Raw genomic sequence first — 24030 nt, forward strand, 5'->3', positions numbered from 1 at the left:
CGGGCCGGGGCGTTCGGGGCGCGGGGCGCTCCGGGGTCTCCCGCCGCCGTGCCGGGCGCCCGCGCCTGACGCGTTCGAGGGGCGGCCCCAGGCCTCAGCCCGCGCCCGGCCGCCCGCAACCCGGACCTTGCCCGTGACGAAACGGCCTCTCCGGGAAGCGGGCAGAGCCTGGCCTGGAGGGGGTCGCGCCCCTGAGACCCTCGCCCGCGCCACCCGGCCTCCGAGCGGCTGCGATGCGGCCACTCCGCGGTCGCGCCCCTGGGGTCCCCCCGGGTCCCCAGCACCCCGCGGTCGCGCCCCTGGGGTCCCCCCGGGTCCCCAGCACCCCGCGGTCGCGCCCCTGGGGTCCCCCCGGGTCCCCAGCACCCCGCGGTCGCGCCCCTGGGGTCCCCCCGGGTCCCCAGCACCCCGCGGTCGCGCCCCTGGGGTCCCCCCGGGTCCCCCGCACCCCGGCCTGCTCTCTTCCCAATAAACACCTGGCGGGGAGACACTGCAGTGGCCAGGGTCCCTGAGGCCGGCGGGGGAGATCTGGGGGGGGCTCTGATGAGGGCGGTGGCGGGGCGAGCCGGGCGCGCACACCGGGCAGCCTCGGGGAGCTGGGGGAGGCAGGGGGCCAGCGGGACCCCAGCCCTGCGGACCCCGGCGCTTTGGCTCTGACCTCTGACCTGTGCGGCGGGGACTGTGGGTGGGGTTCAGCCCTCCAGGCGTGGGATTTGCAGCAGGGGGCTCAGCTCCTTATCCCCGGTCTCCCCAGGACACCCCCCCACCCCGGCTCTCCTCCTTCCTGCCGGCCCTGGCTGGCTCCAGGCTGCCCAGCCTCTCCCCGGGAGACCGCCAGGATCTTGGCTTTGGGTCCCAAGTCTCCCAAGATGCCGGCCTCCGGTCAGGACCTCCCCCAGTCCAGCTCTGTCCCCCACCCAGCGTCTCTGCAGAGTGGAGCAGGCACCCCCACCCCAGCGCCCCCACGGGGAGCCCCCGCTGGCCGTGCCCGCCCCAGCGCCCCCACGGGGAGCCCCTGCTGGCCGTGCGGAGCCCCCGCTGGCTGTGCCCGCCCCAGCACCCTGCACTTGCTCTCGGCCTCGACTCCCTAGCTGCACGCTGCCATCAGCCAGGGGCGCTGGGTGGCTCTGCCCGCATCCCGCGCGGTTCAAGCGGCTGGTCGGGATGCGAGTTCAAGTCCCAGCGCTGCCCATGATGCCAGATTCCTATTTATTTATCTATTTACTCATTCATTCATTCATTTTCGCTCCCCGGAGAGGTAAGCCCCCACCGCCCGTGTCCCTGCGTGGGCCTGGGCTGCCGCCTCTGGACGAGGAACGGCCCACGCCTCCCAGGTTTGTGGTCAGGGAGGCTTGGAACTTGGAACTCGGGGTCCCAGGCTTGGAACCAGGTCCCCCCCACTAAGGGGCACGGGCGCCCTGGGACTGGGTCCACCCTGGCGTGGAGGGGCTCAGAAAGGAAGGGGAGGAAGCGCCGGTGTCTCCCGGGCCTGGCACTGGGGCCCCCTTCCACGGCCAGGCCTGAGCCACCCAGCAGCCGGCCTCCCAGGGCACCCACAGCCAGAGCCGCCTTCAGTCGGGGCCCATCCCCCGCCCCAGGCGCAGCCTGGGTCCACTAGGCTGGCCGCAGGCCACACCGGAGCTGGCCTCGCACTTCCTCTTCCGATCCCATGGCTGTCCCCACACGCCTGCTGTCCCCTCACTCAGGCTCCAGGAGGGCAACTCCTGCTGAGTTCCTCATCACCAGGCGGGGCCTTGGCTCCCGGCAGGCTCCGGGCACGGCCTAGCCAGGGCTGTGCGGCCGACAGGGGTCTCCCAGGCTCGCTGACCTCCCTCCAGGAAGGAAGAGTGGGCGCAAGCAGGGCTGTGGGGAGGCAGGGGTGGCCCTGAGAGGCACTGGAGGCAGAGGGGCTGGCAGTGGGGCTGGGGCTGTTCCGGTGGGGAGAGGGTTGGGGCAGGCCCACCCGTGGCCCCCTCGTGAGAACTGGGTGGAAGACCCTCCAGAGGGAAGCAGAGACTCCCAGGGGTCCCAGGAAGGGGGGCCGGGGCATTGCACGCAGCCAGCAGAAGTCTGGGACAGAAGCAGGCTGGGAGGGGCTCCGGCCACCTGTGATTACACGCACATGTATGCACACTCACCCAGCATCCCGTTGGCCTCACGAGACACACACGTATGTACACCCATGCACACATACAGTTCATACACAGCTTGCAAGACATGGCCGAAACTTCCAAGACCCAAGGAGCCCGGCCTCCCAGCCCCCTGGCCCCCTCGTTCAAGCACTCGTGGCCCCCAGGCCCCCTTGTCAGAGCCCTCACGGCCCCCCGGACCCTGGCCCCCAGGCCCCCTCATCGGAGCCCTCGGGGCTGTGCTGTGGGCCTGCAGCTGATTCCCCTGTCTCCAAAGATTCTCGATGGTGTCAGCTGGTCTTTGCAATTAACATGCCATCTTTGGCTTTTTTTTTTTTTAGTGATTTGCTTATTTTACTTGAAAGGCAGTTACAGAGAGAGGGAGAGACAGAGAGAGAGCTCTTCCATCCACCGGTTCACTCCCCAGATGGCCACAAATGGCCACAATGGCCATAGCTCCATCTGGGTCTCCCACGTGGGTACAGGGACCCAAGCACTAGGCCATCTTCCTCTGCTTTCCCAGGGCACAGCAGGGAACCGCACTGGAAGTGGAGCAGCCGGGTCTCGGACTGCCACTCAGGGGATGCTGGCATCAGGTGGCCGGTTAAGCTGCTGTACCATAGAGCCAGCCCCAGCCATTTTTATTTTTCAGAAAAGGTTGGGGCTGGTGCTGTGGCATAGCGGGTAAAGCCACCGCCTGCAGCACCGCCATCCTATATGGGTGCTGGTTTGAGTCCCAGCTGCACTCCTGATTCTGCTCCCTGCTGTGGCCTGGGAGAGCAGCAGAAGATGACCAAGTCCTCAGGCCGCTGCACCCACGTGGGAGACCGGAAGAAGCTCCTGGCTTCTGGCTTTGGATCTGCGAAGTTCCAGCCATTGGGGTCATCTGGGGAGTGAACCAGCGGATGAAAAACCTTTCTCTCTGTCTCTCTCTCTGTCATTCTCTGTGTGTGTCTTTCTCTCTCTCTGTCTCTCTCTGCCTCTGCCTCTCTGTACCTCTGCTTTTCAAATAAATAAATAAATCTTAAAAAAAAAAAAAAAGCTAAGACACTGCCTGGGACGCCTGCGTTCTGGTCCCACCTCTCCGGCTTCGCTGGAGGCAGCGGCGATGGCCCAAGTGCTTGGGTCCCTGCCACCCACAGGGAGACCCAGGTGGACCCAGGTGGAGTTTCTGGGTCCTGGCTCTGGGCCGGCCCAGCCCTGGCCGTTGTAGGCATCTGGGGAGTGAATCAGCGGGTAGCAGATCTCTGCCTCTCTGCCTGTCAAATAAGTGTGTAAGAATTAACCCTGTGTGCACTGAGACCCAGGAGTGTCCCACATTCCATGCAGAGGGCTGGCGGCCCCACAGGGGTCAGCGCACTGCCCGGCCAGCCTGTGAACAGGCGGGCGCTCAGGGAACCCGACTGGTTTGGGCTGTGGCGTTGGGAGGGTGGGTGGAGGGCTGAGAGAACAGGAAAAGCAGGAGTTCTGGGAGGGGAGCTGCAGAGAGGGGAACAGTCACAGCCTTGCCACACCCCGCCCCGGCAAGGTCGTGCCCCAGAGAGCGGGACCTCAGGGGACCCAGGCTGGGTGCAGTGCCCACAGCAGCCCTTATGGAGGCAGGGGCCACCCCGGGACTAAGGCAGGGCTCCGGGGCGGGACCAGGGTCAGAGTCGAAACTGACCATAGTTGGGGCCCAGGTTAGAGGTCAACTGGTGCCCAGGGGTGGGGCCCAGTCACCTTGGACACTGGAACCCTGCTCATCAGGCAGTCCTGGCCCGGAGGCTACCCCCCAGCACCACCGGCGGACAGCGTGCACGGGGCTGCCCTGGGGGCCGTGGGCTGCTGGGCCGTCCCTGGCCTGTACCCCCTGGGTGCAGCAGGGACAACCCAAATGTCAGGGTGGGGACAGATCGGTCACGTCTGGGAACCAGGTCTGCAAACACACACACAACTACAAATATTTGAGGAATGAGTGTCCCAGGCGGGTGCTGGGTGCTGGGTGCCTTGACGCCAAGGCCGATAAGAACGGTCCCCGGCCAGGGGCAGTGGGAGTCTCCAGGCGGGGCTGGCCGAGGGGGTGCCGAGACCGGCAGGCAGCCACACACACCCAGAAGTCACCAGCTCCCCGGCCAGTGTGTGAGGCACTCCCAGGACCACAGGCTGGCGGGGGCACTGAGCAAGGGCAGCCCCGGGGTGGGGGCCACACGCCTTGGTGACCCTGGGCAAGTCCCTGCCCCTGTGTGCGCCCGGCTCCCACAGGCACAGGAGACACTTCCCAAGTACAAGAGCCCGGCCGGGGGCTGCTGGGGTCCCACAGGGAGACTGGACGGCTCCAGGGCTGAGACCCCCGAGGTGGGGGAGGGGAGCCTGCCTCACACGGCCCCTCCCCTCGCTTGATTCCAGGTGGGAGGGCAGCCCCGCTGACATCTGCCGCTCCCAGCAGGTCCCCAGGGCCTGGCAGGATGGGACAACCAGGAAGGAGTGGGGAGGGGTGGGGCACGGGGCGCCCGCTCAGTGGTGGGGCCTGCTACCACCCGGCCCTGACCACTCGGCAGGCCGGCAGTGGCGTGGCCGTAGCCATAGCTTTTACCCATCAGCATGCAGCTGGAGTGATGCCATGCCCAGGGGGACACACGGGCCAGCAGGAACGGCGGGGCGAGGCTGAGAGGGACCCCAGGGACCGCAAATGGCCCCGGCGCCCATGGCCGCAGGAAGCCACTGGCCCCAAGGGGGGAAGGAGGGAGGCTGGCCAGAGGCTGCCGGAGCAGACCCGGGCAGCCTGGGTGCTGGCAAGGGAGATGAGTGGATCCCGGCCTGCCCCTCCTCCAGTCTCCCCGGACCCAGAGCTGGGTGGGGGCGGGCCTGGGGTGAGCAGAGCACAGCCAGCATGGCCCGGCTGCCCCCGCCGCTGCCTCTCAACCTGCAGGGTCCGCCTGACTCCGCTGCAGCTGTGGGGGCTGCACAGGTCTGCAGGCAAAGGGCTGAGTGCAGGCCCCGCCCACCAACGCCCCCAAAGGCCCCAGCACAGTCCCTCCCGATGGCACCTGCTCCCCGGGCAGCTCGGGCTTCCAATCCTCCCGGGGACCAATGTCTGTCCCCCTGGAGACTGGGCCCCACCCGGGGAGCAGCTGAGCCTGAGAGGCGGTGGTCCCAGCCTGGCCTGGCCTTGGCCTTGGGATGGGGTGGACCAAGGAGCCCAGAAGACTTCCCAGCCTGGTCCTGGGGCCTGAGCCTGGGAGCCAGGCCCCGCCCTGGAGGCGCTGCCCTCTAGGGGCAGGAAGAAGGACAAAGGGAATGGGAGGTGCGCTGGCCGGGCCCTGGGTGGGATCTGCCCAGCCCTGGGCCCTCACTGGCTGCAGGGCACCTGGCGCTGAAGCCATATAAAGGCGCCCTGAGGCCGGCTCCCCCACTGGCCCCGCTGACCATGAAGGTGCTCCTCCTTCTCCTGCTGGCCACCAGCCTGGCCCTGCAGCCAGGTGAGGTCTCCACCAGGCGGGGACTCGGGGGACAGAGAGGCGGGGGGAGGGGGAGGACGGAGGGGCTCCGGCCCCAGCTGGGGTCCCGCAGGGGCGGGAACAGCAGGGGCCACCGTCCTCACCACCAGGGGGCAGCCAGGGGGCAGCCTGAGAAAAGCAGGCGACAAAGCTGCAGGAAGTCCCCGGAGGGAGGCCACGAGGGGAGGGTGCTGCGGGGTCCCCAGGGGGCTCCCCTGGTTTAGCTGTGGCCTCTGCTCCCTGCAGCTGGGCCGCGACGCCCAGGCCCAGGGCCCGGTGGGTAAGTCACTAGCTGACCCTCCGGAAAGTGGGGGATCACACAGCAGCCCCCTGAGGCCGTGGAGGGGGAGTCTGGGGGCCCTGAGCAGGTTTCAGGGGTGAGCAACGCGGACCCCAGTGTTGAGGGAGGAGACTCTGTTGCCGTGAACAACCTGGCAGTCAGGGGCCACCCCACCTCAGGGACAGAGCAAAGCTGCCTGGAGCCCAAGCCTGGTCCCACGCGATCGGAGGCCTGGGGGCCCGTGTGGATGGCACTGGGGGATGGGAGGGTGGGGCTCGATGCAGTGTGTGGAGAAGCCAGGAGAGCAGCGCCCATCGTCCACCCCGTCCCCGTGTCCACCTGGGCCTCTGCTCCGGGGGTCAGGCAGACCCAGCTCTGGGCTCCTGGTCTTTCCCTCGCTTCCGCCAGGACGTCTCAGCAAAGCTTCAGAACCTTAAGCGGTGGGCTGGGGCGTGCACGGCGCCGGAGCTGTGCAGAGGAGCCCCCCCCCACCCGGGGAAGTGGTGGCCAGGCCCCAGGGGCTCGCATCTCCCCAGGGAGGCCAGTGGGCGGGCAGGGGGTCTGTGGCTGAGCCCCGCCCCGTCCCGCACAGGCGCCGCCCTGCAGTGCTACTCCTGCGAGGCGCAGGTGAGCAACCAGGACTGCCAGACGGTGGAGAACTGCACCCAGGCGCAGACCCAGTGCTGGACCGCGCGCATCCGTGAGTGCCCCGCTGCCCCCGCGTCCCCCCACGCCCCTGGCAGGGGCCAGAGCGACCCCGGCTCTGGCGCTGGTGGCCTCAGCCCTCCCGCCCACGCAGCCTCGTTCCGCTGCCCCGGCCAGCCCGCAGGGCAGCCCGGCCCCTGCCCTCCTGCTGCCCGAGGCCGAGGGTCCAGGGTGGCCGTGGGCTCCAGCTGGAGTGTGGCCCGCAGGTGCTGTGGGGATCCTGAGGCTGATCAGCAAGGGCTGCACCTCCCACTGCGTGGACGACGCCGAGAACTACTACGTGGGCAGGAAGAACGTCACCTGCTGTTCCACAGACCTGTGCAACGCCAGCGGGGCCCACGGCCTGCGGCCGGCCACCGCCCTGGGGCTGCTGGCCACACTCGGCAGCCTGCTGCTCGCGGGGTCCAGCCAGCTCTAGCCTGCGGGAAGGCCCAGGACCCTGAGCTGCCACACACCTGCCCCAGCCCAGGACCCTCCTGCCCCTGAAGGCCCAGGGACCCAGGCCCGGTTCCCAACATGGGTCTGCCCGTGCCCCCTGCCTCTCGGCCCTCTGTGGCTCCTTCTAGGAGTCCTGCCCGCTGGGCAGCCTGGGCTGTGGGCCCGCAGAGGGCTCTTCCCACGCCCGCCCCCGGCAGCCCCGTAACCCCTCACTCAAGTACCTCTTCCTCCAGGAAGCCTTCCCTGCCCACCCCACCCTGAGCTGAGGCAGGAGGGCCCAGCCAAGGCTGAGATGAGATGGACTGGGAGGGTCAGGAGACTGGGGAGTCATGGGAAGGCCGCCCAGCACACAGTAGGCCCTCAATAAACAGCTGTGGGTACAGAGGAGACCCCTGTGCTTACACGCCCCCAGCGGGGTCCCAGCTGGATTTGGAGGGTCTGCCCTGGCCACGCGGCGGGAGGGGTTGTTGCCGGCCACGTGGTCGCAACGAGGTTACACGGGGGACACAGGCGCTGGTCAGGCCTCGCTGCCCTTCCTTGGCAGCCCCCACTCCCCTTGTGCCCCCGGGCTCCCTCGCGGGGATGTTCTGGGCCCCACCCGTCCTCCCTTTGGGCTTCCTGGGAAAGCTGCCTGGGCCGGGCGGGGTGGCTTCAGGGGCTCCGAGGCTCGGGAGGGAAGGGGCCACGGCTCACAGACAACGCTCAGCCAGGCTAGAAGCCACACCTGGGAGCAGCGGTCATGCCGAGGGTGAGCCTGGCCTGAGGCCCCAGCGATTTTAGATATTGACTTGGAAGGCAGCCACACACACACACACACACACACACACACACACGTCTTCTATCTGCTGGTCCCACGCCCCAATGGCTGCACCAGGCAGACACCAGGAGCCTGGAACTCCATCCGGGTCTCCCATGCAGGTGCAGGGGCCCGAGGACCTGGGCCATCTTCCGCTGCTGCTTTCCTGTGGGCATTATTAGCAGGAAGCTAGATCGGAAGTGGAGCAGCTGGGACTCGAACCGGCTTCCTTACAGGATGCTGGCATTGCAGGTGGCGGCTTCACCCATAAGCCACAACGTCGGCCCCGGCCCCAGTGAACTTGACCCTGCCTGTGACCTCAGGAGGGAGGCCGAGCTGCACACCAGCTCCGAATGACCCTGAGCGCCGGCTGCTCCTCCAGCGCCGGCCCCGCCTGCCCACGTCCACCTGCTCCAGGACCCCAGCACACTCAGCACGCGGGCCTGGCTTGCCTGGGGCACGCTCACAGCGGCCCTGGGGCGGGGGCGCTCACACCGTGCTGGGGCAACACTGCGGCTCCCAAAGCTGCCCTGGTGAGTCCTGGGTGTGGCCGCAGCTGCCCTGCCCTGCCCTGTCCACTCAGCGCACGCCTGTCCAGCACCTGCTAGGCTCCAGGGGCTGTTCTGGCACAGTAGGCGTGGCCGGGTCACAGCGCGCACAGGACCGTGGAGTCAGAGGAAGAGAACAGAAACCCGAGCTCACAGCCTCAGTGCAGAGAGCCGGGGAAGAAGAGAGGGCGACAGAGACCACCCAGCCCGCCAGGGAAGCCCGAGTGACGGCGGCAACTCAGAGCCCGCCCCAGGGGAGAGGGTCCCTTCTCCTCGGGCTGCTTTCCTGCCAGGCCCTGCAGGATGGGATGCACAGGGCAGATCCCTGTCCCCCCGCTCACACCTGCTGCGGACAGGAACCTGGGAGAGCTGGCAGAACCGAGCTCAAAGCCGAGGCCGCTCTGCCCCAGACACATCCTGCTTTCTCTGCATCACACGCATTTTTGTCACGACCCTTCCGAAGCCCTCATACGCACGGTTTGCACCCAAATACACTCTTCTTAGAATTCCACGTCCCACTAAACCTAGAAGGCCCAGCACCGGCGGCGCCCGCGTCTGGACCCGGGTACGGTTTGCCGTCTTTGCTCAGGTGGCACCTGGAGCTCACGGCACCGCCGCTGTGACCCTCACCCGTTCCACGCGCGGATCCGAAGAGCAGTGAAGGAATTTGCCCAGGGTCTTGCCGCGGGGGTAGGGGCTGCGGAGCCCCAGCCAGGCGGACACAGGCTCCGGGGTCTCCCCTGCAGACCCGGACACCCCGAACCTTCCCCGGCCCCACGCCCAAGCCCCCCCTGCGCATTCTGCCGCCACACCTCTGTGTCCCCTCCAGGGCGGCTGCCTGGACTGTTCCCAGTTGGCCACCCCCAGAGGCCCCTGCCCAGGGCCAGCCAGAGCGGTGAGGGGCCCTGTTCTGGTGGGCGGAGGGTGCAGGGGGCTGGCGGTTGGAGGGGAACGGGTTTGCCTCTTTCCTCCACTATGCCCCCAGGGCCCTTCTCCCACCCTGCCCCACCCCTCCCTGGCTTCCCTCTTCCTCCCCCCTGCCTCCTCCCTCCCCCAGCCAAGCCCGGGAGCCCAGGTGCTTCGGAAGGAGTGGACAGGCAGGAAGGAGCCCGGCCACACACGGGCCCACGGGGCGCCACCCATTTACTCGCTCCTGGGAAGGGACCGCCCTGTGCCCGGGCTGCGCACCTGACCCGCTGCCCGAGGCTCATCACGTGCCCGGGAGCGGGGCACACAGCCTGCCTCCCGCAGAGCCCGTGTGGCCCCGGGCAAGGGCGCCCGTCCCCAGTCCTGCCCCGGGCAGAGACCCCTGGAGCAGGCGCATCGGCGAGCAGCGATCGCCAAGGTGTTCGCCGCCGGAGCCGGGGGCGCGCCCGGGACGGGGCGGGAGCCCAGGGGAGGCTCCTGCGGCGAGAGCGCGGGTCGCCAGGCTGGCTCGTGCGCGGTCTGTGCCCTCGGCGTCTCGTAACGGAGGGTGCGGTCCCGGCACAGGGACCCCGGGCCCCTCCTCTGGGTCGAACGGCTTCTCCGGCTCAGGCTGCGGGCATCCGAGCGGACCCAGGCCGGGGGCGGGGGCGCGGGCGCGGGCTGCGCAGCGGGTCAGCCGAGCGGCCGCCGGCTCCTCCCGCTCCGTGCTGGCCGTCCTCCGGGGCCGTGGACTGTGTGGTCCGTGGGGGTGCGGGTGAGCATCGGGAGGCGCCAGTCACGGTGGCAGCCTGGGGCGCGCCGCTCCGGGCCGAGCGTGCGGGGCCGGCCTGCAGTCCCGGGTCCCTGGCGCCCGCCGCGGCCGCGAGATGCCGCTGCTGCGCTCCGGAAAAGCGAAAGCGGCGAGGGGCGAGGGCGGCGGGCCGGACCACGCAGCGCCTGGGGCGGGGGTGTCCGGGAGCCCTGGGCGGGGCCGCGGCCCGCGGCGCCGGCGCGCTTCCCCTACGCCGGCCGCGCGCGGTGGTTGGCTCCGGACGCGCCGCGCGTCGCTCCCGGCTCCCAGGCGTGCGGGCCGCCAGCCGAGCGGGAGCGGGGTCCTCGCGCGTCTACGCCGCCGCAATGCTGGGGCTGCTGGCGGGGGCGCTGGGGGCGCTCGCCTTCTTCGCGCTGCTGGACGGCTGGTACCTGGTGCGCGTGCCGCTAGCCGTGCTGCGCGCGCGCCTGCTGCTGCCGCGCGTCCGCGACCTGCTCGCCGAGCAGCGCTACGCGGGCCGCGTCCTGCCCTCCGACCTGGACCTGTTGCTGCACATGAACAACGCGCGCTACCTGCGCGAGGCCGACGTGGCGCGCGCCGTGCACCTGACCCGCTGCGGCGTGCTCGGGGCGCTGCGGGAGACGGGGGCGCACGCGGTGCTGGCCGCCTCGTGCGCGCGCTACCGCCGCTCGCTGCGCCTGTTCGAGCCCTTTGAGGTGCGCACCCGCCTGCTGGGCTGGGACGACCGCGCCTTCTACCTGGAGGCGCGCTTCGTCAGCCGGCGCGACGGCTTCGTGTGCGCGCTGCTGCGCTTCCGGCATCACGTGCTGGGGACCTCGCCGGAGCGCATCGTGCAGCACCTGTGCAAGCGCAGGGTGAGCGCCCCCCGGCCCCGGGGAGGGCCTGCCCTCACTGATCCCCTTCCTGGGGCGCCCCAGGGCCCCTGCATCCGCCCCTCCCAGCGGGGCGCCGCGTGCCCCCTCCTGAACCTGGCCCTCGGCTGCCGGCTGCCGTGGCACGGCTTCCTCTCGGCCCAGACCAGGCCTCTGTCCGGAAGTTCCGGGGTGCCCAGCCCCTCCTCTGCCACCCCTGGTTCTGAATGCCGGCCGGAGGGCCCCCCAGCTGGAGACCCTCCCTGCGCAAGCGACAGTCGGGCTGGTGGGGCCCCTGGGTTGGGGTTGGAGCCCTGAGCCCATGCAAGCTGCCCGCCTTTCCTGCCTGTCTCCTGCTGGGGAGAGGGGCCCGCCCCTGCCCGGGGCTCCCAGCCCTTCCCCAGGGCCCACTGCAGCCCGGCAGCCAGAGCCTGGGGACGGCCAGGGCCTGTGGTTGCCAGGGAGGCTCCTGAGCAGGTGCCTGGGGCCCCTGTGGGAGAAGCCAGTGCCCGCGGGCCCTGTCCCTGGTTACCCCGGGGCTGGGGGAGGGGGCACAGTCTGGCCTCAGGTCAGAGGCCGCAGAAGCCCCTCAGGGCCTGGGTCTTGCAGCCCCCCAGGAGGGGCGGCTACAGCACCCCCCTCGGCGCGCTCAGGTGCGGCCGTGGTTGGCCGTGGGCTGGTGGTGGGGTCCCCGTGAGTGGAGGGGCCTGGGATGGCATTTGTGAGGTGCAAGTGGCCCACCCTGCAGCGGGGGGAGGGGTGGCCCCAGGCAGGGATGTGGGTGTGGTTTGGGCAGGGGGAGCTGGGCCTGACGGTGGGCACGGGGCAGGCAGGCCAGGGCTCTCACTCTGAGCACCTGTTCCCCAGGGCTGTCCCTTGGGCCCTGCCCTGGGGTCCACTCCCATCACAGCGTGGTGGCTGCGTGTCCCAGGAGGAGGCGGCCAGTGCGGCCAAGCTGGGAGGGCTGGGGACAGAGCGGTCAGGCCCCGAGCTGGCTGCTGGCCGGGTCCGGGCCTCTTGGAGCAGGCAGGAGACAGACGCCCTCAGGATGCCGCTGTCCGGATCCTCCCCCGGGAGAGGCGCCCGTGTCCCCTCCGCCCCTGCCCCCGCCCCGCAGCCAGGGAGCCTGGCGTTCACGGCGCGGGCCGGAGCGTGGCCCTCTCCAGACTTCGTGAAGTCCTAGCTCAGAGGACCCAGGAGGCACCGGGCGCAGCCAGGATGGGTGTGGGCGGGTTCCTCCTGCACGGTCACTCTGGGCGGAGGCCCTGCCCACCCCTGCTGCTGCGGCCCCGGGCAGCCAGGCCATCCTCACCCTCCCGTCCCCTGCAGGTGGAGCCCCCTGAGCTGCCGGAAGACCTGCGGCACTGGATCACCTACAACGAGGCCAGCAGCCAGCTGCTCCGCGCCGAGGGTGGGCTCAGCGGCGTCACCAAGGACCAGTGACCCCGGCGCCCCTGCCCTGGGGGAGGGCCGGGCCGGGCTGGGCTCGCACCGAGCTGGAGCAGCCTCGAGGTCCACCCTGCCCCGGGGGCCCACTCGGCTCCCCAGTCCCTGACACCCCTCCGTGCTGGGCCCCGTCCTGGGCACCCCGACGCAGCTCTGTCCCCGGCGGGATGCACCGGGAGTCTGGGCCTCTGCGGGCCCAGGGTGGAGGCTGGCGCAGCAGCGGCCAGGTATCGGGGACAAGGCCGAGCTGCCGGGTGCCCAGCTGGACAGCAGCTCCCCGTGGCTCGGAGGAGGTCGCTGCCCGTGCCCCATCACCCCTGCCCTTGCCAGCCCAGGGCCCACAGAGCAGCTGGAAGCCTGGAGCTGCCTCCTTGCTGCCCCTCAGGGATCCCCCGTGGCCCCTGGAGCTCACTCACACCCCACCCCCGAGCTACCGTGCCTGCCTTGCGGCCGAGCCTTGGCTGCTGGCACTCAGAGCGCCAGATTAAAGGGTTGCACAGCACGCGTCCGGGGGAGCTCCGTCTCTGCGCCTCGAGGGGCGGCTGCCCGAAGCCTGTCAGCTCCCTTGGACTCATCCCTGTCCATGGGACACGGGGCTGGGCTTGTCCACGGTCCCCTGGCTGGCCTGTCCTCAACCCAGCCCTGCAGCCTGGGGCGCTGCCCACGGATGTCCCGCCCCGCCCACGAACACCCAGCTCTGCCCAGGTTTCTGGTTCCTTCCATGGGGTTCCTGGAACGGCCCATCCCATACTGGGTGTCAACCCCCAGGCTCCTGCAGCTGCAGGGTGGGGAGTAGCACAGAGGTCAGAGGTCAGCGTGTCTGGCAGGTGGTGGTGGGGCAGTGGCAGGTCCACATCTGCCTGCTCAGGGGAGCCCAGGAACCCCAATGACCTGGTGAGGGGCAGCCGGACACAGAAGGTGGTCTGGTGAGCGGGGTGGCCCTGGGGCTAGGAGCCCACCACAGGACACAGGGGGTCGAGGACAGCAGGGAGTGTGGGTGCTGGCCGGTGTCCAAGCTCAGTGGCCGGACGGAGGGGCCGTGGGTGAGTAGTAGAGCATGTGGGGCTGGACTCAGGATGCTGACGTCAGAGTGGGCACGTGGGACATGGGGGCATTCCCCCATGTGGCCCCGTGCTCCGCGTGGGCCTGGGTGGCTCAGCCCAGCTTGCTGGTGGGGTCCCCGTGTGCATGGCCGGGTGCGCCATCGTCCCCAGAGTGCAGGGCGTGTCCCCTGTTGCCCGGCTGGTGAGCAAATTGTGCTCACCCAGGAGGAGGCCATGGCGCTGGCCTCAGGGCTCCAGGTACACAGGGGGTGGGGGGCAGCAGGGAGTGACCTAGCCGAGGCCGGCCTGCACCTGCCCTGGTTGGGGGCTGCTCCCGAGGGACCCTTGTCACCAGCCTGGGCGCCCCCTCCAGGCTTCTGTCCATCACTCCCTCCCCAGCAGAGCTGCCAGCAGGACCCAGGGGTGTGCCTGGTGACCTGTGGGGGCTCGGGACCCATGGCCTGGCAGGCGCATCACAGACAGGTCCACCCTCCCCACAGTGGGGCAGAGCACAGGGGCCGGCCCAGCTGGGGGCCACGCCAGGTGTCCTAGCTCCTAAGGACCCTGGGGGTCACTGCTGCCTCTGTCCTCGGGCCCCATGACTGAGCCCTGGGGGACAGCCCTGGCCAGCTGCCCCCTGGGAGGGACGCAGGTTGGCTGGCACTGACCACGCCCTCACCTGGCCTCCCCAGCCATCCTGGGGGCAGCAGACAAGTGCACACCCCGGACGACCTGGACAGGGGCTGAGCCTCCACAGACCCTCGGCCCCGCCCTCCTCTCGCCACAGAGACGCCCAGCAGGCTGGGCTGGCAGAACCAGACTCCCAGCTGCCTTTGCACCTGGGGCTGGGGAAGAGGTCGGGAATGAGGCTTGGGGCGAGTTTGCAGGAAGGGCAGCCCAGGAGGTGTTTTTCCCCGCGAAGGCAAATGGGGCAGAAAGACCAGAACAAAGGTCAGGTGCCCAGAGCGAGCCAGGTCAACCCTGAAGGCCAGCCCTGGGGGACAGAGGTGTGGCCACCCTTGGCTCATTTATTTTCTTTTAAAATTTGTATCTATTTGAAAGGCAGGAGGGAGAGAGATGGAGGTCTCCCATCTGCTGGTTCTCTCCCCAAACGCCTGAAACAGGTGGGGCTGGGCCAGGCCGAGGCCAGCGGCCAGGAGCACTACCCAGGTCTCCCAGGTGGGTGGTGGGGACCAAGGACTTGAGCCAGCACCTGCTCCCTTCCAGGTTGCCTATGAGCAGGGATCTGGAATCAAGTGGAGGCAGGGCTCGAACCCAGGCACTCCGACAGGATGCCAGCAGCAGTGTCAACCCCTGTGCCCGGTGTCCAGTCCTCTGGCTTGTTTTCTGCAAGTGTGGTGGACGTGGGGCAGCGTGTGTCCTCAGTGTGCGTTCCTCCCTTGGGTCTCCTGAGGAGCTCATGGCCCGGGGCATGGGGAGCTGCAGGCGGTGCCAGCCGTCAGGAGAGGAGAGGCAGGAGGAGGGCAGCCCCCAGCGTGGCCAGGGCCCCCAGGCCCGGCCTGGCCACCCCCACTGAGTTGCACAGGTCGCGGAAGCAGCAGAAGACAGGGCGGGAAACCCCCATGCTGTCGGGGTCGGTGGCCAGGCAGGAGCTGGAGCAGGATCGGGTCACCATGGGGCTTCGGTCGAAGGGGTACTCTGCGGCGGCGGGGGGGGGGGGTGTCAGAGCGGGTACCCAGGGCGGCACCGCCGGATCTGCACGCCCGCCTCGCTGCACCTGACCTGCGTCCTTCCCGCCCCCAGCCCCGCCCCTGTCCCGCCTCAGATCTGGAAGGCGCCGTGCCCTCTCCCATCCAACCCACCCCGCCACAGGGACAGGTCGGTTGACGTGAACGCCGGCTCCCACTGAGCACGCAGTGCAAACCCCCAGCGCCAGGGCCCTAGGGTGGGAGCCCTGCCTGGCCCCACATCCTCCAGGCTGGAGCAGGGCGGGCACAGCATCTGGGGGAGGTGGCTGCACCCGCGGGCCCAGCCTCACCCGATTCCACGGTCTCCAGCGTGGTCTTGCATGCCGTGTCCTCCTGCTTGCACAGGGTAATGTTTTTGCAGGAAGACATAGCCATGGGCCGCTCGCAGGAGTAGCACCGGAAGGCCTCACCTGGGCGAGGGGCGGGGGCCGAACCTCATCACCCGGCCAGAGGCCAGGAGCCCCCCAGCCACAAGCTCCCCAGCAGGCCTCCCCCAAGGAGCAGGCAAACAGAGCCCGAGGCAGGGTCCCTGGCCACTCACCGCAGCCCGCGCTCCAGGCTGCCACCAGCAGCAGCCGCACGGCCCAGGGAGAGGCCATGGCGGATGTTCCAGCGCCGCGAGAGGTTCCAGGAGAGGATTTATAGCCGGCCCTCGGGCACTGGCTCCTGGGCGGTGGCAGAGCCAGCCGTGAGTCAGCCGGTGACATAGACAGGACCATGGGCGGGAGCCGAGGGAGCCCAGCGGGACGGGCCTAGCCCTGCTCCGTGTGGGGCACCTCCAGCACCGGGGGACTTTTCCCCGATGCCACAGTCGTCCTGGGCTGCTCTGAGTGGGCTCAGACCACCCCTGAGGCCCCGCGCTGTGCTCTGGCTCTGCCTTCGGGTTCACTTAGGTCACGCGGCCCCAGTCTTGGGGACTCTCAGACCCAGGTACATGGCCCTGCTCAGCGCTCCCTCTGCCCACCTGCCTGGCCCTGGCGGGAGCCACACCAGACCCCAAGCCCCCATTCAGCCAGTCAGGGGCCAAGTTGAGGTTACCTGCACACCCAGGCTCCTCCCCCAGTTGTCCCTTGGATACCCACAGTAGGGACTGGAGGTGGGACCCTGGGCCAGCGTGGAGCAGGGTGAGTGCCTGGTGACACGGGTGTGGCGGCCGGGTCCCACTCTGGCGAGGACACGGAGCTGGTCTCCGCATTTCCAGCCCCTTCCCACCAACAGCCTTCCGACTAAGCCAGAGCCTGCTGTTTAAGCCCCTCCAACCTCTGACCAGCGCTGTGCACTGTCCCATGCCTGCGGCGGTGCCTGTGCTGCGCCTCTCAGTGGGCACACGGGCTGCTCTCCCCTCCCAGGCTCAGATCACGCTGTAAGACCCAGCCAGGCACTCCTCCTCCACGGCCCCTCCCAACATCCCACTCTTGGGTTTCCCTGTCGTCCCAGGTGGACCTAATGGTGTTGTGTGGATGGGTCGGGGGTGCGTGGATGGATGGATGGATAGGTAGATGGGTGGATGGAGAGACAGATGAATGGTATATGGATGGGTAAGTGGATGGAGGGATAGGTAGATGGGTGGGCAGATGGAGTGTGGACAGGTGAATGGATGGATGTTTGATGGATAAGTGGACGGATGGATGGATGGACAGATGGACAGATGGATGGATGCCTGATGGACGGGTAGGTAGGAGGATGGGAGGTGGGTGGAGGGAGGGATGGTATCTGAGGGCATGGGTGAGTGGAGAGAGGGATGATGGATGGACAGATGGATGGATGTTTGATGGACACATGGACGGATGGATGGATGCCTGATGGATGGGTAGGTCAGAGGTTGGGTGGGTGGGTGGAGGGGTGGGTAGATGTATAGGTAGATGGATTATGGACGGGTGAATGGGTGGATGAGTGATGGATGGACAGATGGATGGATGTTTGGATGGACACATGGACGGATGGATGGATGGATGGATGCCTGATGGATGGGCAGGTAGGGGGATGGGTGGGTGGAGGGATGGATGGTATCTGAGGGCGTGGATGAGTGGAGAGAGGGATGATGGATGGGCGAGTTCGTGGATAGGAGGGTAAGTGGCAGGCGGAGGGCTGGGGGTGGACTCTGCCGTCAGAGGCAGAGCAGGTGGTGGAAGGAGCTCTGGGCTGGCGCCAGGGAAGCCGGGGTCTGGTCTTGCCCTTGTTGCCGTCTCCCTGTGTGGCCCTGGGGGGCCCCCCTTGTCCCTGGAGACCTTGGTTCCCTGCCTGCTGCACAGGCACAAGTGATCAAAGTGATCAGGCCCAGGCTGAGGCATGTCCCCGTGGAAGCAGAGAGGGTGTGGCCTGCAGAGGGCGACCGTGGGCGGCACAGGGGGCAGTCGTGGTGGCCCGGCCCTGGCCCCCTGCAGACACGCCTGCCGAGGAGGCCCTGGATGGCTGCTTCAGGAGCCGCGTCCTGGCTCCGCCCAGCCTCCCGCGTGACCCGGATCGGCTCGGTCCCCAGGGCTGACAGCGCCCTGCCAGTCAGAGCAGGTGGGCTTGGAACACAGGTGAGGCCGACGGGGCAGCAGGCACGGCAGGCCGGGGGGCGAGGTGGTAGAGACGGTGCTTGGGTGGGGGTTTCGGCTGGAGGGAGCACACACACACACCTCCCTGCGGGCAGGGCAGGGCAGGCACCAGCTGGTCCTGCGTGCAGGTGGAAAAGTGGCATCAGACCTGGCAGAACTGGGTTCTAGGGAGATGGCTGTACTCCCGCCTCCTGCGTCTCTGCAAATCCACGCCCTTCCCAGTGGCCCTGGGTGCGGGACCAGGAGACCAGGTTCGAGCCCTGCTGACCTGGGGGCCGCTGACTGCCCAGAGACGGGAAGTTCCGGTTTGCAGGGGCCCTAGTCCCAAAGCCCAGGACCGGACTCTCGCAGGCCAGGCGAGCACCAGCCTGCCGGTTACTGGGGGCGTGGCTGTGGGTAGACCCACCCCCTTTCTGAGCCTGTAAGTCGGGGTGATGATCGCTCCCAGTCTTCGGGGTAGCTGGGAGGCTGAAATGAGGGACAGCTGTGCAGGCTGTGCAAGATGGACGGCAGAAACCGACAGAGGCACAGGCGGGAGCCTCCGGGCGCCCGCTCCAGGCTGGCCAGGTCACTCAGACAACTGTGACCCATTATCCAAGATGGAATTAGGGCCCCTCCCACCCAGCTGGCTACCGCCCAGTCCGCAGTTGGCTCCCGACAGCTGCCAGGTCAGCCTGTCACCATTGACGAGGGCCTGACCACACCCCCCACCTGCCACTGCACACACTGTCCACTGTCTCCAGGCCGAAGTCAGAGCCCCACCCCCACCCTGGTGCTCGGTGCGTGTCCCCCCTGGCCTGGCCTGCTGGGCTGCCCGATTCTTGAGGGGCGGTACCCGTGCCGTTCCTCTGAGAGTCCTCCCACACCAGCCTGAGCCCTGCCAACTGTGGGCAGCATTTTCTAGAGGATGGAAGGATGGGTGAATGGGGGTATGGAGGGGTGGGTGGGGGTGGACAGAGAGGACGGATGAGTATGGGGGGTTGGATGGGTGACACATGGGTGCAGTGATGATGGGTGGGTGATGGATGGAGGGATGGGTGGTTGGAGGGATGAATAGAGATTTGGATGGATAGGTGATGGATGGATGGGTAGGTTATGAATGGAGGGAGGGAGGGGTGAATGGAGGGAGGGAGGGGTGATATATGGGTGGAGTGACGATGGATAGGTGATGGCTGGATTGATGGGTAGGTTATGAATGGATGGATGGATGGGTGGGTGGATGGAGAGATGGGTGGTTGATGGATGAATGGTGGATGGGTGGGGGATGGACAGAGAGGACGGATGAGTATGGGGGGTTGGATGGGTGACATATGGGTGCAATGACGATGGGTAGGTGGTGGATGGGTGGATGGAGGGATGGATGGACAGAGAGGATGAATGGAGGGATAGATGGGTGACAGGGGTGGAGTGACGATGGGCAGGTGATGGTTGGGTAGGTGATGGGTGGATGGATGGGTGGGGAGGTGATGGATGGATGTGTGGGTGGAGAGTTGACGTCATTTCTGCTGAGGAGACCCAGGACGAGTGCTGCCTGGGGCTGACCCCTCCCAGGACACAGACGTCCTTGTAACCCCCCGACAGGGCACAGTCAGCACAGACTTGGACACCCCTGGGAGGTGGGGGGCTACTCTAGCTCGGGGACAGATCTGTCTCGGGCCCTGTTCCCCAGGAGCCGGGCTTGGCAGCACAGCGTCCCCCCCCCCCGGTCCTGTGTGCAGCCTGCAGCAGCCCCACCCCACAGGTGTGCCGACACCTAACCAGCTCCCTCCGGGACATGACTCTGGGGACTGTGGGGTTTTTGCATGGACAGCTAATGGGGGACTCTCAGGTCTAGGTGCTGATGGACAAGGACCTGAGGCGGGGCTGCCACGGCTGCCTGGGGGAACGAGATGGCGGTGGTGGGGCAGGCAGGGGCAGCAGCCATGGGGACGAAGCAGAGGAAGCCGTCCTAGCTTCCACCCCGACACGCTCCCGCGGAGTGGGGGAATGCCGGGCCCAAGGCGAGCAGCGGGCAGTGCCGGCTCAGGGCCGTGCAGTGGGCTCTGGCTCCCCTTGGGGGCTCGAGCAGGCTGTGTGTCTACACCGACAGCCAACCCTGGGTAGGAAGGGCAGGAGCCCGCCCTGCACCCAAGGCAAGGCTGCTCTCTCTGCCGTGGGGGTGAGAGAGCCGGTGTGTGCGTGTGTGTGTGTGTGTGCGCGCACGTGTGCGCTACCTCTCATCCTCCTCCGTCTGATTCCAGGGCCAGGCCAAGGGGTGCTGGGGCTGCCACTCCCGGGCAGGAGCAGAGCCCGCCCTGTCACCAGTCCAGGGCGGGGGCCAGCATCAGGGGACGCTGTGTTCTGTTCCTCCCCTTCCTGGCCTGCTCCCGGCTCCTCTTCCAGCCGAAACCTGGGGCCACCGCCTCCTCCCCGGCTGCACCTCACTTTCTGCCTCCCTGTCCCATGGGTGACTCAGGGAGGGAGAGTCCAGGCAGTGCGGCTGAAGCCCAGGGCGGGGCTCAGGCTCGGACCGGGCCCCAGGTGTAGCCCGTGGTTGACCTGTGCCCCTGCCGGGCCAAGCCCTGATCCAATCCGGGTCCCGTCGGTGGGAGCCTGCAGCTACATGGGTGGCGAGGGTGTGTGTGAGACACGGGGGAAGCCACCGGCAGGTGTGATCTGGGACCACGTGCCGTGTCTCCCGCCCCAGAAGTCAGAGCTCAGAAGCACAACCCCGCACGGCACTGGGCCCTCCTGGCCGGTCAGCCCTGCTCGGGGAGACGGCCGCCCCGGGGGCTCGCAGCTGCAGCTCCCAGGTCCCGGGGACAAGAGCTGTCTGCCTCCTCAGGGGTGCCGTGGGACCCCCACCTGGGGCAGAGCCCACTTCAGGTCCTGGCTGCCGCCTCCTTCCATCCACAAGCAGGAATTCCCTTCAGGGTGGGGACTCCCTGGACCCAGGGCGGTGGGCTGGGGGGCTTGGCTGGAAGTGCAGGCCCAGGAGGCCCAGAGCAGCTGCTGGAACCCCGACAGGCCAGAGGGGTGGGGTCCCAGAGCGAGGAGGGGGCCTCCCAAGCGATCCTTTGGACAGGCCGGGGCCAGCTCGTGCCCCACCTCCGTGCGTGTGACAGTGCCGCCGGCTACACGGATGCCGGTGGGCAGATGGCCCTCGTGCACCTGGCCTGGAGGACATGGGCAGCCCAAGGCCGCCGTGAAAGGCTGACCCTTTCTTGTCCTGGGCACCTGTGCGGGGGCCCCCGCCCGCTCCAGGCCTGGCTCAGGGCTGCCCCCGGGGCCGCGGGGAGCTCCACAGAGCAATCTCAGATCCTGGGTCACGTGGCCACCATCAGGAGGCTCCTGAAGGCAGCTTGCGCGCCCCCTCCCCTGGGCAGCCCCCTTGTCCAGCCCCGAGTGCCTGAGGGACAGAGGGCTGCCCGTGGGGGAGGAGAGGCCCCACCCGTCCTGGGAGGGCAGCGCAGAGCCGAGAAAGGAGGCGCAGGCGTGTGGGCGCTGCTTCTTTAAGGCACGCGAGGCTGGGCTGCACAGGGGCTGGGGGGGGGCGGGCAGCAGGGTCAGGAGGGCGGCTAGAGGTGGAGGCCCAGCAGTGGGGCGAGGGCCAGGGCCAAGGCCAGGTGGTGGGGGCCGCCCGCGGGCACTGCGCTGTCCACGTTGCACAGCTCGGTGTTGCAGCAGGACACCGGCCGGGTCTGGCCGATGCCGTCCACGTCCGAGGGTTCACACTTGCTGGCGCAGGACTTGGTCACCGTGGAGTCTCCGAGGAAGGGGTACACTGCAGGGCATGGGAAGGGGCAGCTTCAGAGCTGGCCCTCGGCCGCCTCCAAGTCCCAGCCCAGGACCCACTCTGGGGCCGCCACCCTGCTGGTCCCAGTCCCCCACCCCGTCCCGTCCACCTGCTGTGTGCCGGGGACACAGGTGGTATCCCGAACTGGGGTGTTGCCCAGGGTAGGCAGTGAGACCATAGCCTGCAGGGGAGCTGGTGTTTCCCAGATTCCCGACAGAGGGAGGAGGGAGGAGGGAGGAGGGTGGGGAAGGCCTGGCCCCCGATGCCCACTGACCGATCTCTCGGGAGTAGAGCGTGGTCTTGCACATGGTCTCATTGGCACTGCAGTTGGCGATGGTGACACAGCTGGACACACTCATGGGCTCGGGACAGGAGTAGCATTGCAGGGCCGCCCCTGGGAGACAAGCGCCGGGGGGTGGGTCAGACAGGCCACAACTCCAGGAGCCGCAGAGAGCTGGGGCCAGGCCGGGCTCGGAGGGGCCGAGTGCCAGAGGTGTAGAGTGTTCCTGGGGAGACAGGCTTGGGGGGCAAGGGGACCTCCGCCCCAGCATCTTCACAGTGGGTCCCCACAGACAGAGGCCTCAGCCGCCTGGGCTGGGGCAGTTGCCTTGGGACCTAAGGGATAGGGCGTGGAGGGGGAGGAGGGATGCGGGTGGCCACTCTGGAAGCCCAGAGGGTGTGTGTGGCCGTGTCATGTAGGAGAGAAATCAGCCCAGGCCCGTGACAGGGGCCCGAGGATAACCAAGCCCCAGCATTCCCTGCCTGCAGCCCGATGGCTTTGCAGCCGGCCCAGGAGAACCCTCCCTGCCCCGCACCAGGTTGGCCGGCCAGACCTCGGGAGGGGAGGCTCACCCGCCTCACACCCAACAAACCCTCTATCTGGGGGAGGGGGGATGGTGATCAGGAAAACCTGGACACCCCCTGCCCTACCCCGTCTGAATGTAGACAGCGAGCTCCGCTCCCGGCCCTGTGCCCAGCCGCCACCTGGCCCGGCAGGTGCCACGTTGCTCCGGCAGTCTGGGCGGCGGACCCAGCAGAAGGCGCCCATCATTCTGACGGACGCCCTGCTGCCCCGCCTACGGCTCCTCTCTGTGCCACGTCCAAGTCTTTTCTTACAGGAAGACAGAACTCCGATGCGGCTGCCCCCGCGAACAACTCCGACTGCCCAAGCAGCCCAGGCACACCTCCAGGCCTCGGCCTCTCCCTCACCAGTCTCTGCCCACACTAGCCGGCCTCAGTTTCTCTCTCTGGGAAATGGGCAGAGTCACCAGCTTGGGCCCTCTCGGTTTTGCTCCTTTCCTGGTTGAGCGTGGGGCCTGCAGGTCATGGCGCCCACTGTTCTCAGACCCCAAGTCCAGCAGTTACAGGGATGTGCTGGCCCCCCACTGCAGTGCCACCCCTGCCCCCAGGCCCCAGCCTCCCATGGCCCTGCCCACCTGCCACCCCCTCCTCACCCACACGAAACGGTGCCTGGAGCGCCCCTTCCCACCCCACCCTCGGTCTCCCTGTTCCTTCCTCCTGCACCTGGAGGGGACCCCTCCTCCTTCCAGGACCACTGATGCCCCCACCCACTGAGGGCACCACGGGCCAAGGTCACAGGGCGGGAGTGCTGCCCCTACCCGCCCACACGCCCCTCACCGAGCTCCCCATGGGTGGCCAGCGCCAGGGCCAGGAGTGCCAGCCGTGTCCCGAGCATGGTCCCAGCCAGCTGTCTCCACTCGCCTGCGGGCTGTCCAGTGGGACTGCGGATGCGGTGTGGTGTGGTGGTGCGGTGGTCCAACCGGTCCGCTTAGCAGATTAGCAGGGTCGGGTTTCACAGGGCGGAGGTGTGGAGACCCCGCCCCAGGCCCTGGGCCCCTCCCGCCTCCACGCGGAGGCCCTGTCCCTACAGGCACTCCTCATGCCCCTGCTGGCCTGTTCCACTGCCCCGGTGGTCTGGGCACCCCCAGCCCCCACAGGGTCCCCAGGTCCCTGCCCGACACTCACACCCCTGGGCAGGGGGCTCTTCCTCCCCATCCCGCACACCAGGGCAGCTGGCTCACCTGCAGGCCCCCGGGCAGCCCTCCTGGCCACTCCTGCCCCTCCCACGTCCCCCTGGCTCCGGCCCCACACCTGTGTACAAGGCAGACCCCGGCTCCAGGGGCCTGATCTTCCGGGATGACCTGGCTGGGGTGTCCCGGGGTTGCTCGGAGACAGACAGCAGCTGGCTCAACAGGTGATGCCCTGGCCGGCCACAGGGGGCTGGGGTTGCTGTGGGGACACTAATCCCAGCGTCCTGGCTGCCGGGACATCCGAGCACTGCCCTCAGGTCGGGAAGCGGCTCAGACAGGAGAGAACTCGGAGCCCAGTGGCTCAGGGGGCTCCAGCTGCAGCCCCCCTCCCGCACCCTGGGGTGCCCCCGGTCCACACCATCCTCTGAGTCCCACACCCCCCGGGAACCCCAGCCCACCACTCTGTCTTCTGCCCAAGGGCTGAAATTCTTTGTCTCTGGGGAGCCGAGCCCCAGCAGTGGGAGAAGCCCCTGGGTCCCTGTGTGCTGGGCGGGCCTGGCGGCCAGCCTGTGTCCCACAGCCTCCGGGGCCATGACTTCCC

At 68.4% G+C, this 24030-nt stretch overlaps 4 protein-coding genes across 4 annotated transcripts; 2 read left to right on the top strand and 2 right to left on the bottom strand.

Annotated features, from left to right (window-relative positions):
- Positions 1–5445: 5445 nt before the first annotated feature.
- On the top strand, positions 5446–8877 carry PSCA (prostate stem cell antigen). Its single transcript, XM_002724466.5, has 3 exons — positions 5446–5587; positions 6478–6585; positions 6797–8877. The coding sequence occupies exons 1-3, from the start codon at positions 5536–5538 to the stop codon at positions 7006–7008; spliced, it is 372 nt and encodes a 123-aa protein (XP_002724512.3). The 5' UTR covers positions 5446–5535; the 3' UTR covers positions 7009–8877.
- A 1426-nt stretch (positions 8878–10303) lies between these two features.
- THEM6 (thioesterase superfamily member 6) lies at positions 10304–12870 on the top strand. The gene is made up of 2 exons (XM_051831007.2): positions 10304–10925; positions 12252–12870. The coding sequence occupies exons 1-2, from the start codon at positions 10416–10418 to the stop codon at positions 12363–12365; spliced, it is 624 nt and encodes a 207-aa protein (XP_051686967.1). The 5' UTR covers positions 10304–10415; the 3' UTR covers positions 12366–12870.
- A 1500-nt stretch (positions 12871–14370) lies between these two features.
- On the bottom strand, positions 14371–15814 carry SLURP1 (secreted LY6/PLAUR domain containing 1). Its single transcript, XM_051831008.2, has 3 exons — positions 15662–15814; positions 15411–15530; positions 14371–15070 (listed from the first exon to the last, which is right to left on the bottom strand). The coding sequence occupies exons 1-3, from the start codon at positions 15717–15719 to the stop codon at positions 14871–14873; spliced, it is 378 nt and encodes a 125-aa protein (XP_051686968.1). The 5' UTR covers positions 15720–15814; the 3' UTR covers positions 14371–14870.
- Positions 15815–21139: 5325 nt separating this feature from the next.
- On the bottom strand, positions 21140–23234 carry LOC127486782 (ly6/PLAUR domain-containing protein 2). The gene is made up of 3 exons (XM_051831000.2): positions 23077–23234; positions 21713–21832; positions 21140–21426 (listed from the first exon to the last, which is right to left on the bottom strand). Exons 1-3 carry the CDS (start codon positions 23132–23134, stop codon positions 21221–21223), a joined length of 384 nt encoding a protein of 127 aa, XP_051686960.2. The 5' UTR covers positions 23135–23234; the 3' UTR covers positions 21140–21220.
- Between the last annotated feature and the right edge of the window lie 796 nt (positions 23235–24030).

Source organism: Oryctolagus cuniculus, chromosome 6 (genome assembly GCF_964237555.1).
Source record: "Oryctolagus cuniculus chromosome 6, mOryCun1.1, whole genome shotgun sequence".
Classification (NCBI taxonomy): Eukaryota; Metazoa; Chordata; class Mammalia; order Lagomorpha; family Leporidae; genus Oryctolagus; species Oryctolagus cuniculus.